Source organism: Branchiostoma floridae, chromosome 8 (genome assembly GCF_000003815.2).
Source record: "Branchiostoma floridae strain S238N-H82 chromosome 8, Bfl_VNyyK, whole genome shotgun sequence".
Classification (NCBI taxonomy): domain Eukaryota; kingdom Metazoa; phylum Chordata; class Leptocardii; order Amphioxiformes; family Branchiostomatidae; genus Branchiostoma; species Branchiostoma floridae.
The window spans coordinates 4,439,211-4,455,283 of NC_049986.1; the positions used below are offsets into that span (position 1 = coordinate 4,439,211).

Consider the following 16,073-nt stretch of genomic DNA (forward strand, 5'->3'; position numbering starts at 1 on the left):
CTGTACCCAAGTAGTGTCCGTACCTACTGTAATGCCATTCTGTAGTGTCCATTCCGCCTGTAGTGTCTGTACCCCCCGTTTTGTCCGGTCTCCCAGTAGTGTCCATACCTCCTGCACTGTCTGATTTGTAGCCCCGTTTTGTGTGAGTTGTATGTCTTCTCGTATTATTTTACCCGCCCAAGAACAATACCAACATCCCAATAAATCCGACATTGAATTTTTTTTCCAAATCTACCCTCCGTGCAACAATGGACTCTTCCATATATACCCCCCCCCCCCATACTCAATGACTCTTTCAAGTTACTCCTCTCTAATCCATAATGTGATAGCTGCATCCACACTGAATTTCAGGTCATTTGGTTTAAATACAAGGCACAGGAGCTCAAAATATACATTTTTGGTCTAAAAATGGCAAAAAATCACAAAATTAACCATTATAAAGTAGTGTAAGCAAAAGGAATGAATAAAGTCCTGTTTATATATGTAAACGGCATTCCGACACCAAATTTCAAGTCATTTGGTCTAATTACCAGGGAACAGGAGCCAAAAATGTACATTTTTGTCTAAAAATGGCATAAAATCCCAATATCAACCATTTTTAATTAAAGTATGCATAAAGCATGAATGCATTCCTGTGACCATATGTTATAGGCACGTCCATGCCAAATTTCATGTCATTTGGATTGAAAACCTGGGCACAGAATTTGGTTTCATACAAAGGCACAGGAGCCAATAATATACATTTTTAGTCTAAAAAGAGCAAAAAATCCCCAAATTCAACAATTTTAGCAATGTCTACCACAACACAGAACGACATACTGTCTGCACTTGGCCTACACTACCTTCATACCAAATTTCAGGTCATTTGGTCGTAATACAAGGGCATAGGAGCCCAAAATATGCATTTTTTGGTCAAAAATTGCCAAAAATCCCAAAATAACACTTTTTTGAAGTTATATATGAAAAAAGTGTTGATGGTATTCTGAGAACATATGTCCAATGCATCTCTATACCAAATTTCTGGTCAATAGGTTTTCATATAAGGACATAGGAGCCAAAAATATACATTTTTAGTCAAAAATAGCCAAATATACCAAAATATCTCATTATTGAAGTGTCGTATGCAAAAAGTGTTGATGACATCCTAAGGGCATATGTTCAATGCACGTCTGTGCCGAATTTCAGATCAGTAGGTTGTAATACCAGGGCACTAAAGCCCAAAATATACATTTTTGGTCTAAAAATGCCCAAAAAGTGCCATAAAATCAATTCTGGGCAGAACTTGAGATGCCTCCATATCTATTTCTGTTTAGAATACATTAAGCTGCATGTGTGCCAAATTTGGTGCTTTTAGACAAATTTGCACAATTTTTCAGCTATGCCGCTGGACTATTAAGGCTTTACCTACTTTAATATCTTTGGCATTTTACAGGTGATTTGTAAAATTTGATATTCAATAACATCAGATATTGTGTATTTTGTATTAGAATAATACTGTGCAGTTATTACTGAATGTAAGATTCAGGAAGTGTTGATATTTGCTGACACAATCACTTCAAATCCAGTCAAAAACTGCGTTGACTTCTATTTCTAACACAGGGCTCAAAATACTTCTTTCTGCATACCTGCACCGGTGCAGGTAACATTGAAAATTACCTGCACCAGACAAATTTTACCTGCACTACTCTGAATTTAGGAAGTATGGATCATACTAAAATTGTTCAGGAACCATTGCTATTTTTTCTTTTACCTTATAGGTGGTAACAGTCAATGCAGCTAACAACAATCCATATACACCTACATCATAGGACATTTATGTATAAACCCCACTATATGGACCAGTGTAGGCTAGGTGCAGGTAAAGACCAGAAATACTTGCACCGGTCCAATTTTACCTGCACTATCCTGCATATGCAGGTGGAATTTCGAGCCCTGTAACACCGAGTGTCCCATGGCCTAACCTACCTGGGAGAGTCTTCAGGCTCCTGATGCTTCTGTGTTTTTTCTGTGCCTTCATTAGAAGAGGAGGATTTGGTTGTGGGATAACTGATTCCAGGCTCCCCACCTGTGGTCATGTCCACCAGGTACACGGGACAGTCCTGTGGAATAAACATCAATTCACAACTAACCTTTGAACAGACAGCTCATACAAGGTGAAGCGCGATGCTTTTTCAAGTCATGTAGGCTTGGATCCCCTATGACTTCTTTCAGATTTTGAAAGAGAACGACTTAAAAGATGTTGACAGACAGTGATGACTTAGGTATGTAGATATATGTGATGATTTACACAATTATATTACACAATCATATGCTAATTATGCAAATAAGAATCTAATTTTCATAATCAATAAAGAAAGTTTATAAAATTGCTGCATTCTATGATAGAACTCTCAACCATGTGGCATGTGTAATTGAGAAAGATGTCAATTATGCAAAGGAAGATCTGATTTGCATAAATAATAGGAAGATACATTGTAGAATAAACAAAAGGGACAAGGGCAGACGTAACCTGCGATTTTATGGAAACAGGACTTTAACTTGGTGTTTTACAGGGTATGTTGTCTCATAGACCTCTCACCAATGGCAGCATTGAATAACATTGAAGATTTCTATTTTGGTGAAGGTATGGCTTTGTTGAACTCAGACTTCAGTTCTCCACATATCATATTCATAAACATTTCTTTTAATTCCTTTGGGAATTGTTTTCATTGCAAACAACCAGCAAACAATACCTGTGATGTATCTTTCACCTGCTGCTTCTGGTCATCAGCAGTGACTTCAGCAGGAGAAGAACACTGCACACTTGTAGATAGGCTGCAAGCACAGCAACAAAGGTTGCAATCAGGCTAACATCCATACATAATATGATTATGAATGAACATTAAACTTTATGAAACCAACATTTTGACAGAAATTGGGACAAGAGCAGAGGGTATCAAATCATACTATGATATTGTAGAAATACGAGTAAGAACTGACTGACTAAGTAAGAACAGAAAGAAACAAACATGCCGACACCCGGGATCGAACCCTGGGCGGCGGATTACAAACCATGACCGCCATCGCTGTCGCCACAAAAGCTCAGAGCTCCTTGGCAAGGACGATAGACGGTATTTGAACCACTGTTACATTATTTGCTGTAACTTAAGAGTCTACACTACATTCAGGAAGGGAGCTGCATCACATCATGTAGGCTGGCATCACTAACAGAAACACAGAGACAAGTAAAGTACTGACTTTATGTAAAATATAACAATTATGCTCTACATTCAGCGGCAGCAAATTTCTTTTGTGGGGGCAAATATTGGTGATAGATGTGTGAGCATGTGGAGGGCCGAAGGCCCGACTTGTCATGTCCGGTGTTCTGTCTGGCTATACCGAGTGGAGTTCAGGTCGGGACCAACATTTGTGTGACATGCACAGACCACCTACCATGACAACGCACCCTTTCACTACTTCTCATAAGATCTACACAACACAGACAACCCCCCCCCCCCCTTCCTGTTCTTTGTTCTATTCCTGGTAAAAGACATATCTCTCAGGCAGAATTACATGTCGGTAGATGTCATTTCATGGGAGCATTATAAACTCAAGATCACAAATGCTAGGGTGCACTAAGTTAGACTTCAGGGCCGTGCAAAGAAAAGGAGGAAAACGGTTTCTTCCTGCACCAAAAATAAAATACCATTATCATGGCTAATGCAGCTTTTCACGTCTCTGTGAAATGAGACATTATAATTGAAACAACCAGAGGGGCGAGTAGAACAGAAAGAAACAACATCCCGACTCCCGGGATTCGAACCCGTGCCGAACCCGGGCAGCCGGATCACAAATCACGACTGCTATCGCTGTCGTCACAAAAGCACTAGTGCCCTTGGGCAAGGACGATAGGCAGTACTTCAACACCACTGTTACATAATATACAAGCAAATAAGTTCTCCATTCAAAGTAGCCACAGCTACAGTTGACCTTACAAAACAGTTGAAGGATATTTGTGTGTAGAAAGGATGATGTAACATGCTACAACAGTGGATGGTTATTTGAAAACCAACTGGCAAGTAAAACGATGGGAAATCTGAAAGACACAAAAATACACATCTTGATATAGCGTTATATTAGTACAAGTCGGGGGGAGAGACTTGAAGGTGACGTTTCAAGCAGATGGGGGGGGGCGTCTCTGACTTCATGATCGGACTTACCTGTTCAGGAACAAGGTTAAAAGAAGAACTGCCAGCAGTCCATTCCACATTTTGCTTTAACGAACAGCTCTGAAAGCGCTTGGCGTGTTTGTCCTATTATATATACGTGTCAACACCTCACATCCCTGTTTACATTTATGACGGAGAAAAACACAATATCCTTCTCACAGATCATTTGGGTCTTCGGGTGGTTTGTTGCAGTTTTCTCACAGTGCCTGAACTTTCTGTAGATATTTTTTTACACCACTTTTTTTCTAAAACCATGAATCCAAATTGTAGAGTCTTATCAGTCAAATAAACGCCAGGTTTTTTAAATGTAGCATACATAAAAACAAGGATTAATGAGAAATTCAATCAGGCAGCAAAATAGTAGACACCTACATGTTACTCTCGTACGCAGGATCTTTCCCACACTGCCCTGAGTACGAGTTAGCTATCATGACGTCACACGTGACGATACGAAGCAAGAAACAGGTGGTTCTCCTACAACTTTATTTCCTCCATTCCGGAGAACCATTTAAAAAAGGGACAAAATATCATATTCATCCACGCAGTCTCTAAATACAATGAACTTTGCCTTGTTGCTGTGTTGGGAACAATGTTTTACGGTGACACAAATACAGGGCCATACGGGCTGCACCCAATGCAATATAGGAGAATTAAAGTTAAAACTGGAAATATTCTGGATAAGACAATTGGTACGATATTGACATTCACTTCACCACACTAGCACACTTGTATCATTATTTCATTACCTGTTGATACTGGTAAATTAAGATTGCACATAAAGAAAACTTAAATTTGAGTACAGTATAGAGAGTTACTTGTACCACACAGACTTTGAGCTAAGATCAGCTTTATGTAATGTTAAAATAAGGATAAGGCTCATTCACTAGAAATGGAGAGGGGCAGGTACAAAAAACTGTCCGTTGAGAGAGAACATGTAAATACTGGTCAGGGAAAGCAGTGGAAGATGAACTACAATTTATATATCAATGTTCACCATTACAATTCCAAAAGAAGCAAACTTTTCCTTAAAGTCGACAAATCTTTCCCAAGCTTTTCTCACCTTACCAATCAACAAAAAACAATCTTCTTGCTTAAGTCGTCCAACCCCTTTATATATGAAAATGTTGGACAATTCATCTCCCACTGCATACGGAGAAGAAGTCAAACCCATCAAATAGCTTAAGTAGAATTAGATTTAGATTAGACGTTATTTCTCTTTTCATTTATATATTACGTTAGGACGCCAACCTACTACTTATCTACAGTACGTCCAGTGGCTAATGGGAGATCATCACGGTCAGATCACCCCCAGGCAGCTTCGCCAGCTCGCTGCCGATAGGCGGAACTGGAGAAGGCTTGCAGTCGCCTGTGCTGCAGCCGAACGATGATGATGATAACGTTAGATGTGATTTTCCTTCTCTGCTAAGTCATCATCATAAGTATACAATTACGTATACCACTACTTTTCTTTGTCTGCAATTAGCCCTCGGGCATGGATTTGCAATAAAGAGTATTATTGATTATTATTTCATACTTTGAGCGTTTGCAAAAACACACAGACATGCCGCAAATGGACCCTTTATTTATTGTCACGTTACGTTACTCCGCGGACAACCTCAATAGGCAATGGTGAGGAACCTATGGGGTCTTGTCCAGATGCACGACGGGGCGATGACGTCACAGCACTAGCGGTCCAGGACGCTCCGGCCTCGCCAGGAATTTGGGACTATGTCTTTGTCAGTTTGTTCCCACAAATTTAACGTTAGGGCTCTATTGACTGTGGAAGTGAATCAGTAAAGCTGACACCATGATGTCCCTTCCGCAATGGAAGCAAGTTTTGGTTGAGCAGCGCCAAAGAAAGGCTGCGGAGGAGAGGCGACGACAAGCCGAACAAGAAGCTCGCTTGAACCGGATGCCTGCCTGGAAGAGGGATATCTTGGTCAGGAAAAAGTCTCGAAGTGACCCAAAGTCTTCTCCTGTCGATTCTGCTGACCATAATGTGATCCCGTATGAAGATTCGGGTCCCCCCAGCCGTACAGGTGTGTTGGAGCAGAACGGTGAGTCGTCGCTAGGGGAGGGCGGGCCGTCTGACACCTGCCGCACCACACACGGGTGGAAGGAACAGGGTGTGTCTGAGGAAAAAGTCGTCTCGGTGCATGACAATATTTTCGTTAAATGGCAAGCGAGGAACCGCTCACCTTCAAACGACAGGAACGACACTCTAGTAGCGCACAGTGGGCAACACAAACCGCACAGTCCAAGGGGGGTGGGAATCCCTAACAACGTAATAATTATAGAGAAATATGGCGGATCCGGATATGATCGCCAAGCAGATGTTGGGAAAGAGAGTGTACAAGGGGTGGGACCTGCAGGAATGGAGAGGCCGCCGGCTCAGACTGTGTTTTCCCTCCTTCGCGATGCCAAGCCTGAACGAGAAGTGATCATTATCGAGAAGGACGACACGGAGGACAAATCAGTGCCGTGCACGTTGAGCGGAAAAGTCAACAGACTGAGGGGCAAATTTGGTGATGAACCCCGGGACAGAGCAGACGTGCTGAGTGCCACCAGAACAAAAGTACCAGAAACTATGAAATCAAACACACGGCAAAGGAAGGGCCAGAAGTCAAGTCTGTCTGCGGCGGGAAGCATGGACAGTCTACTAGATGTTGTACAACAGCCAACTCACACTCAAAACAAGAAATTTCACTATTCAAGCTGTGAAAATCTGACTGAGCTGGATACGCTTCCACCTTATGTCATTCCGAAATCAGGAAGTGATGATAGCGTCACAGTGGACACAACTCCAAACATCAGACCAAGGTCGCTATCACAGTCCAAAATGATTGATACCGTGGAACCAAGAGTAAGAAAGACAGGGAAAGTCAAGGTAGAAAGTACTGAGCCAATATCACAGCAAAAAACAAGAGAAGCACCCAAGGATCAGGTCACAAATTACCGTTTGCATGGTGACAGAAGCAGCAAGCCATCACTGAGGGTTCGACCTGTCAGTGTCACGAGGAGTGTACCTGGTGGGGAGAACCATGTCCATTTGGCTGGACAAAGTCATGCTGCCAAAGTTAATAAGCAAGAGAAGAAAATCTCATTAGGCAATGAGCTGGGCTCAACAAGAAGGGATGCTGGTACTCTTCCACACAGCAAAAACTTACCAGAAGAAGGGATTCAAATCATCCCAGCAAAGGCAAACTCCAGTGCTAAGGATACGGAAAACCAGAATGACCCCGTGGCTGCTGCTATAGCCAGTATCAAAGCACAGTCCAAAAATACATTCATAGTGCAGCCAAGGAGGCCTGCTAGCAAGCACACGGAGACAAAGAACAAAGACACTGAACACAGAAAGATAAAGGAACCATCTCACCACAAAGACAATGGACCAAAAGAAGATGTCAAGACTCCAGCTTTACCTCTTCCCCTTCAGTCAAACAAGAAACAAGACTCTTCCAGAAAAAATAACAATGTAGAGCAGAAGAATGATACATCCTTTGTCATTAGGCCGCTTACTCAAGTTCTGAAAGAAAATCCCAGTGGATATCAGTCAGAGAAGGTAAGAAAGTCCTCAGAGAAACAACCCAACAGCAAGGAACAGAAAGGCAACATCACATTCTCTAGTAGTCCTACAGCCAAAGCAGTTGTTGAGCCAAGAGATAGACCTCAGTCAAACCTACATGCAAACAGCACCTTTCTGCAGCAGGACAGTCAAGATGCTCCCTCGGAAAACAGGAAAGCACAGCCTGGACGGAAAAAGGCACCGGCACCACAACCGCCGTCTGTAGTCGGTGTGAACGCACAGGGAACAGAGAGGAGCCAGGCAGTCCAGGTGAAACCAGGCACACAGGAGAGAGAAGAGCTGCCCACTACCAACATTGATGATGTGGAGATATCAACTAAGTCTCAGGTACAACAAGGTCTTCTATGTTATCGTATCAATCCTCATATTCGGTTGTCTTGAGCTATTATGTTACCAGTTGTCTCATATCATATGTCATAGTAACACTCACGAGTCATGAACTTGATGAAGTACTGGTCCTAGGCTGGAAGTCCATATCTGCAACTTGCAGTTTTCAGAAAAGTTTTGATTGCAGGTAGAAATATAGCCTAGATACCAGACCCCAACCCGATCTCAAAAATGGGGTCTGGTATCCAGGCTAGTATAGTAGTAAAAATAAGAATAAACTCAGTAATAATGCAAATTATATGTATTATTGATACATATGATGAAAGGCAAATTAAAGAGATTCTTGTTTATTCTTTTCCTTTTCAAAGAACAACAACAGTGTCCAGTCAGCAAAGACAGGTGACCAAGCTCCGACCAGAATGATGCAATCTTCACCAGCAGGTAGGGACAGTTGCCATGTAGTTTATTGGAAAAAGGCTTTAAGAAATGTTGATTCATTCATATGTATGGCATCAGCATGTGCATCAATGTTCATATGTTTCCCAAAAAAGTTTTCGACCATTCTGTAAAATAAATCATCCCGGCAGAATGAGCAAATATATGCCTAGAATTGGAAAAGATGTCAGAAAAAAGATACTATTACTAATGTTTTTGAATGCCAAAGTCAATTCTAAAGTCAAAGAAGATGTGAAAGACCAAAATATAACATACTCTGTGTGTTTAGAATAGTAATTTGTTCAACTTTCCTGACCCCTAGATGTCATAATAAAGGGAACTTTTTTCCACACTTTTCTGTCTAAGTTTCTTTGCATGCTCCCATCAGTTTTGGGATTCCCAGAGGTTGCCATCCATATAATTGAAACAACATGGTCTTATGACATGTCAGTATTCTTATGCAACCTGCTGATAAGTAGCCTTGGGCACAATGCAGGAATGTACAATCACAATGGGACATCATTGTAAAGGACATTAAATCAGCCTTTCAAACTCAATGATATATCAACTATCACCATACAATGCATTTATGGAGATATGATAGGGTTGTGTAGATATGGACGTATTTGTGATCGTTGCCTACACGAAGACTGTGATGTCTGCAGTCTCTGATGGCTGTTTCAATGTTTAGTCATTAGACGTCTAACATGTGGAAATACTGTGTTTGTGAACAATGCTTGAGACAATATGTTCTGCACTACATTGTCATGATTAATTCCACAGGATCAGAAGTTTCCAAGACTGCCAGCCCCCCATCTCTGGATGTGTCCCCCATTGCTCCCCCTCGGCACAAAGGCACCGTGAGGAAGCTGACTGTAGCTGATTATGTTGTTATTGGAGGATATGAGAAACTGGGCAAGTCATCTATATCCAAGGGAGAGAGCAAGAAGGTCAGTTTTCCCATTGTTTAGAAAGGAATGGACCCTTCCAGCCGAACACCATATGCCCCGCCCCCTGTTCAATCTCAGGTTCTATTTAAAAACCTCGGTCAAAAACGGCGCGAGTGGCAAAAACATGGCCACTGCCGCTATTAAGCTGAGGATACCGACTGACTTCGGTTTAGCTTTTTGGGCCCTGAAATCCTCCCAGAATGGGAAAAAGAAAAATGCTATGTATTCTTTGTGGAAGGCTACATCCACTGGGTACAGTCGTTTGAGGAGGGGACGTATATAGTTGCGGTAATTGCGATATAATTTCAGTCAAAGTGGAAGCGGGAGGCGCTCCATAATATTACCTTGTTGGTGGGAAAGAGTGCCCGGCTTCTGACATGCGGTCAATGCAGGTGTAAAGTTGGGTACGTATATATGTGACAGGTTTTCTACCGTGTTTGTTGCATGCATGGCATGTGCATACATGCTCAGGAGAAAAAACAAATTAAGAAGAAAGCAACTTGGTCACTCACGGAGAGGGAGCTTGTACCACACGCCAAATATAAGAACCTACTTCAAAGTCCACTAATGTAGAGTCCCGTCTCTTCTACGTACACTGCTTTACATGCGCATCCTGTCCAGGAACAAAGTAATGCTATGTAGCGCCTACCCTTCCCAAAACAACTATACTCAGCCGGTATAGTCTGCAACAAAAAAGGCATAGAATTTTTCTTTGGCCATTTCTGTCCCGCTAGGGCTGCTTTTGACCGAGTATTCGAAATAGAACAGGGGGTTCTATTTGTTCGATATGGCGTTCGGCTGGAAGGGTCCATTGTCAGTGATCTGTATGAAAATGTGGTCCTACATGTATTGATATGTTTCCTAAATCTAATGCTTAACCAATGTGATATCGGCAAGGATGAGTGAGTGAGTGAGTAATATCAGGATGTATTGATTAAGCTTCTCCATTTTGAATGATTCAGAAAAAAGATAACAGGTCCCAAAAAAAGATACGAATGAGTCATAAAGTAATGCTTACATTTCACACACCACCAACAGTTGGAAAAAAAAGCCTTCCTATAGCTACATTGTAGTTGTTATTTTTTTCCAGTTTATCAATGCATTAGGCCTCACCAATGTTGTATATGAATAAAAAAAAAACCTTGTTATTCAATAATTTTCCATCCTGATGAAGTCATTCACAAATGTTTTGGCCTCAGTTGAGTCATAGTCATAGTTTTGGCCTCAGTGACACAAAATGAGTCATACTCATAGTCTGCCTTTATGTTAAACTAGAAATTGAAATGATACAGGCCCTTTATGGGCAAACACTTCACACCACCAACACAGATTCCTCTCTCATTGCAGCTGAAGATCTCCTTTAATGATTCTCCCACCACCTTTGAGTACCCCTCGGAGCAGTCTCTGCTGGAGGAGGATGATGGGAAGGGTGTTCAGGCTCCGGCAGGACTCCGCACTACACCCAGTCTCACCACAGCAGCAGGGGACAAGGTGTCAGGTACAGCTAGAACATCAGACTTTCAGTTCAGGGCTGTCTCAACCACCCGTCCGTCTGTCCCTGGACAGTAAACTTGTGTGTTGGTTCATACAAAAATTTCATCCCTTCCCAAAAGGCTGAATTTTATTTTCATCAGCTTAAGATACTTACTCACAGAGTGATAACAGAGATTTTAAAAAAAGATAAAGAAGATTTAAAAAAGAAAATTAATAACATAGGAGCCAAAACAAAAATAGGACTGGAAAAACATTAAGGCTGGAGACAGCCCTGTTGGAATAGCCAAAGGCTTCATGTAAGGACTTTTTCTGTGACCATGTGTGGGTAGGACATGGCTAAATAGAAAATGAGCTGAACTTTAGTAGACTCAGCCATCAAATGTCGTCTCAGTAAAATCTCCAGTTCAATTTGAGTATTGCCTAGTTTTATCATATTGAGAAATATTGAAGGTTTACTTAGAGGTGTATCTAGAGATCTATCTAGAGGCTTTCAGATACTCTTCAGGGTTAGACAAGTTTTCAAAAATTCACTTGTCCTATCGAGCAAGTACATTAAAAAAATTACTTGCCCGAACCAAATTTTCACTTCAAAATTTAAATAAATAATTACATTTTTCAATGTATTTTCACTTTCATAAATTTTCACTTTTGTTATTGGCTATCCTTTCCTTTACCCTATCATCCAAAATCGATGTTTCTACTGGCTTAAAAATGACATGGACAATATAGGCAGGCATGCAACCCCATGTGCTGTCACACTCAGTGGTAATTTGAGCGGGTCACATCTGGAAATTCTTACTTGCCCGTCGGGCAAGTGGGGAAGCACTTCTGCTTGCCCGAACAGCACTTTTACTTGACCGGAACAATCGGGCTAATGGACTTGTTCATCCCTGCCTCTTTTATTTCTGTGCATTACTCTTTACCCCATAGGGGCATCCCGCAATTATTATTAAGGACGAAATAGGTAATACTGTATTATTATACAATGCATTAGTATGCAAAGACTCAATTACACATATTTGGTTTCTTCAGGTGGCCTGCACTCATATCAGCCAAGCCAAGTGACATCTGATGTAGTAGCCGGACAGCAGCGCTCGGTGGCCAGCAAAGCTCCTGAGGCCAGCCAGCCAGCAGCTGAAGCACGCCCCGTGGAAATCTTTGCTGTGAAACCTTTAGCTGACAGTGAAGCTCCCATGTGGAGCAGTAGTTCATCCATGGCAAGTGCTTTACTATTCTAAGACTTTAACTCCCCCCTCTCTTGGTGCACGATTAGAATAACATGAAATTTAACCATACTCTTTCTAATTCAAAAGGGAAAAATATATGTTAGAAAGGTTCAGATATTATCTCGACTTATCATGATCTTGGATAGGACATCCTCCAACACAGATTCAAACCCGCATCCTAGTCCTCCACTCATTTCATACTCTGCTTAGGCCTACGAAAAAAGAAGTTGTGTTCCTGTTTTTAGTCCTGAAAAAATGAAGGTCGGTAGGTAGAGATTTTGTTTTTTTCTTTGGTTTTTGTAGACTTTGGCCCAAACTAAAAAATAGAGATACAATATAGTTTAACAATGCATAAGGACACGTATTATTTTCAATGTCAATGTTCAATTTTGTACATATTGGTTATGAATATGTGGATGAGCATTTTTTGTTTACTTGCATAGCAAGCAGGCTGAAAAGAATGCCACCTGGAAACTATGTGACTCCACTGCCCACCACGAAAAAGTCTAGGGTCGGCAGTTTTTTCTAGGGTAAGTTGGGAAACAGGAAACACAACATTTTTTCCTAGGCCCTATGTGCCCTGCCCTACCCACTATTGAAGGCATTTCCACTTACCAGCCATCAGCCAATGAGAGGATATGCCATTGTGTTGTCCAAAGGAAAAAGCTTGTGCTGAATAAGGCATACTCATTAATAGTCATGATGTTTATAAACATGCTAGTATCACAGCTTTCCACCAAGGTGGCTGATGCTCCTTTCTGCATCCAAACTTGTTCATCAGGTACCAAATTTTAGATCAGTGATATTTGTGTGATCACGACATCACTGAATGCTACCTGAAAACACTTAAAAACCATCATCCTCTTGTTAAGAAAAACAACAAATAATGCCTGACATTGATATTTGTAAGCAAGACAGGTCAATAGTGCATCGGGCAGGATAAGTAAGCAGAGGTGAATCTTGAGAAGTTCTGCAATGCAGATTCAGCACTGCAACATTACCCCAAATCCACCACATCTATGTGCAAGCACCTCTTACCCTTACTTAGAATAGAGAGTGGCTGGTTCCAAATTTCAAATCATTTGACAGAATTTCAAGATAAAAGATTTTTGTATGAAATAGCAGAAACAATGTTTTGAAGGTCTGCATATAGATAAAAACATTGAAGCTAATGTCAAGACTAATTTGAATGCTTTTATTTCCATTCTACATGTACCACCATTCCATCTTCTAGGTCATATGGCTTTAATTTCGTAAAATAATGGCTCAAGCTGTACATTTTATATTGTATAAATGCATTAGTTTGAAATCGTGAGATGTCTGGAACAGCATCATCTGTAGCACCTCATACAATGAGGATGAGCTGAACTGAAGTTGAAATCATTATAGATCTTGATTCTTGAAGGATACAAGAAAGTTAAAGTCATATTTTCAAACAAGTCCGAAAATAAATTTCAGGTCATTTGGTTTAATAGTGTGAATTTGTGACACAGGAACCAAGATACAGTATACATTTTATGGATGGCCATTTTTACGGCCTTTGCACATACTCCATTTGGTCCATGAAATGCATGAATGAAAGCATTGCACCATTCAGAGATACACATTTTGTGAGATGGGAGTGGAAAACACCCAAGGCCGTGTAAAAGCTGTACACTGTACATGTATGCCAAACACAGGACAGTTGTCACCCAATCAAAGATATTTGTACCAAGTCATAGAGTTAGCTGTTTGAGATCTACTGACAGTTCTTATTCATGATAATGCAGCACCTCGTTTTTACACATAAGCACAACATTGTTTGATACACCCTTACACAATGTATAGTTAGTCACCTAGGAATGAATGTTATGTTACCTAGCCATTTCAGAGGGTAATTTGTCACATCTGTGCCTTGTCTGTAGTGATTATACCTGAGACAAATGGGTTATGTACTGATGTAGGACAGCACTTTTGGTCATACAGAAATCAGTACTGTCAAGATGAACAGAAATGCCAATTTGTTACAAATGACTTTGACGTCCTGTGAAAAAAAGTGCATTTGTCTCAGTGAAAATACAGACACAACAGCGAAGATATAGTAAACCACACAGTTCTAGTGTAGCCTTGGATGAACATGTGCAAGTTCAATGAACCTGCACTTAGCTGAAGTGTGACATTCAGACTGATTCGCTTACAGTTGACACTTACACCGTAGGGCAGAAAGACATGTAGCTGAAACAGATCTTGAAAAATTTGGCAGATTTAGAACTGAAAGGAAAGAAAAGATGAGACCAAAGCTACTTAAGCTTAACCTTACCTTCTTTGTTTTCCTAACAAGATCTTGAACATCTCTGTTATGTGAACAGTTATTTTAACCATTACTATATAGATCCAACCATCCTAGGAGTGCTTATTTCCAAACGGTAGCCTTCTAACTTTTCATGTCATATCTTTAATATGAATTGGACTGTACAATTGTACCACTAGGTCCAGATCAAGCAATACCGGTAGCTTATATAATGCTGAATCTTTGGCACTACTGCATAAAATTATTATTCATCATATGATGAAATGTGGAGTGAATGTTTTACTGAGGTGATGCACCTGTTTGAATTGAATTATCATCTTCAATAGAAAGTTACCGGTATCCAGTTGTGTAGTGGTCTTTTATTGATTGAAAAAAAAAAATGTTATGCCCTACTAAAAGTGTGCTGATAGGACGTAATGATTTAGCTGTGGCATATGGATTTTTCAAGGTACTGTATATTGGTATACAGATATATTGTTTTCATCAGTACTGCCCAGCCTTTAAGTAGGGGGTTGATCACTTTGTAAAGTTTGCCAAAATAGTGGGATGCATCAAAACTTGTTAATTTTTGCCCGCCTCCATTGCAATAGCTGCAAAGTCTGTAGGTTCCTGATTGTGAAGAGAGTAATTTAGTTGTTTCAGACAGTGACATAATGATAGGTAACAGATCAGGACCTATCATTCCTGTGTATATCCTATGTACAGGTTAGTTGCACCAATAATTACAAGTACCATTTTGGAATTACTGGACCCAGTGGGTCACCAGTTATTTGTTATTCTGTCTCAACCAACCTATATGTTAAGATATGATGATTTTGCCACAAAATTGAATCTATGCGAGAAACAACTTTAAACAATTATTGATATTGGAATAAAACATGTAAATACATGAACATGTATGTGAAACTTTGAAACTTTTTGATTTTGTGGTTAACAAAAATCATAAGTGATTGTAATACTTGTGTACTGTGAATTTGCCTATAGTGTGGTAGAATATATCATGCTCAATTAAACATGGAGGTTTGATTGAAGTTGAATGTTGTGTTTATATTTGAATGTGTCCCAATAGGCATTAACATAGTGAAGTGTGTATATATTGTAAGTACAGGTGATGTGGGATGGCCTGAGTACCATCCTCCGTAGTGACCATTGGCTCAATACTTTCACTTGCTAACCACAGAGTTAGCAAGCGAAAGTACTGAGCCAGCAGTCACTATGGAGGATGGTACTCAGGCTAGATGTGGGAAGTTCCTGATCAGACAAATATGCTAAAAGTAGTAACTGTACACAGAGTTTAAAATACTCAGCTGCATGGTGGACCATATTTTACTCTGTGCAGCACTCATTCAGCTATTCTAAAGGGTATACAGTGGAAGCCAGTTAATTGCACATCGGATAAACGCACACTTCAGTCAATTGCACGGAATCCCCAAATCCCGTGGTGGTGCGGTCAAACTGGGTAACTTTGCATTATCGCACACGCCGGATAATTGCACAGAATTTGCTGGCAAATTGGGTGTGCAATTAAGCGGCTTCCACTGTATCACCATGTAAGGG

General features: G+C 40.6%; 2 protein-coding genes across 3 annotated transcripts in view; one reads left to right on the forward strand and one right to left on the reverse strand.

Moving 5' to 3' along the window:
• The window catches only part of LOC118420777, a 9,852-nt gene extending 5,445 nt beyond the window's left edge, over positions 1–4,407 (reverse strand). Inside the window, exons 1-3 of one of the 2 annotated variants that reach the window (XM_035827762.1) lie at positions 4,200–4,407; positions 2,733–2,814; positions 1,966–2,099 (exon numbers count right to left, since the gene is read on the reverse strand). In XM_035827762.1, the coding sequence (XP_035683655.1) occupies positions 1,966–2,099; positions 2,733–2,814; positions 4,200–4,249 (266 nt within the window). In that variant the 5' untranslated portion in view covers positions 4,250–4,407. The remainder of the gene's footprint in view (positions 1–1,965; positions 2,100–2,732; positions 2,815–4,199) is intronic. The other variant, XM_035827763.1, reaches the window with a different exon arrangement.
• A 1,428-nt stretch (positions 4,408–5,835) lies between these two features.
• LOC118420672 lies at positions 5,836–15,545 on the forward strand. Its single transcript, XM_035827565.1, has 5 exons — positions 5,836–8,121; positions 8,490–8,562; positions 9,340–9,506; positions 10,854–11,004; positions 12,033–15,545. The coding sequence occupies exons 1-5, from the start codon at positions 6,016–6,018 to the stop codon at positions 12,236–12,238; spliced, it is 2,703 nt and encodes a 900-aa protein (XP_035683458.1). The 5' UTR covers positions 5,836–6,015; the 3' UTR covers positions 12,239–15,545.
• Positions 15,546–16,073: the final 528 nt, after the last annotated feature.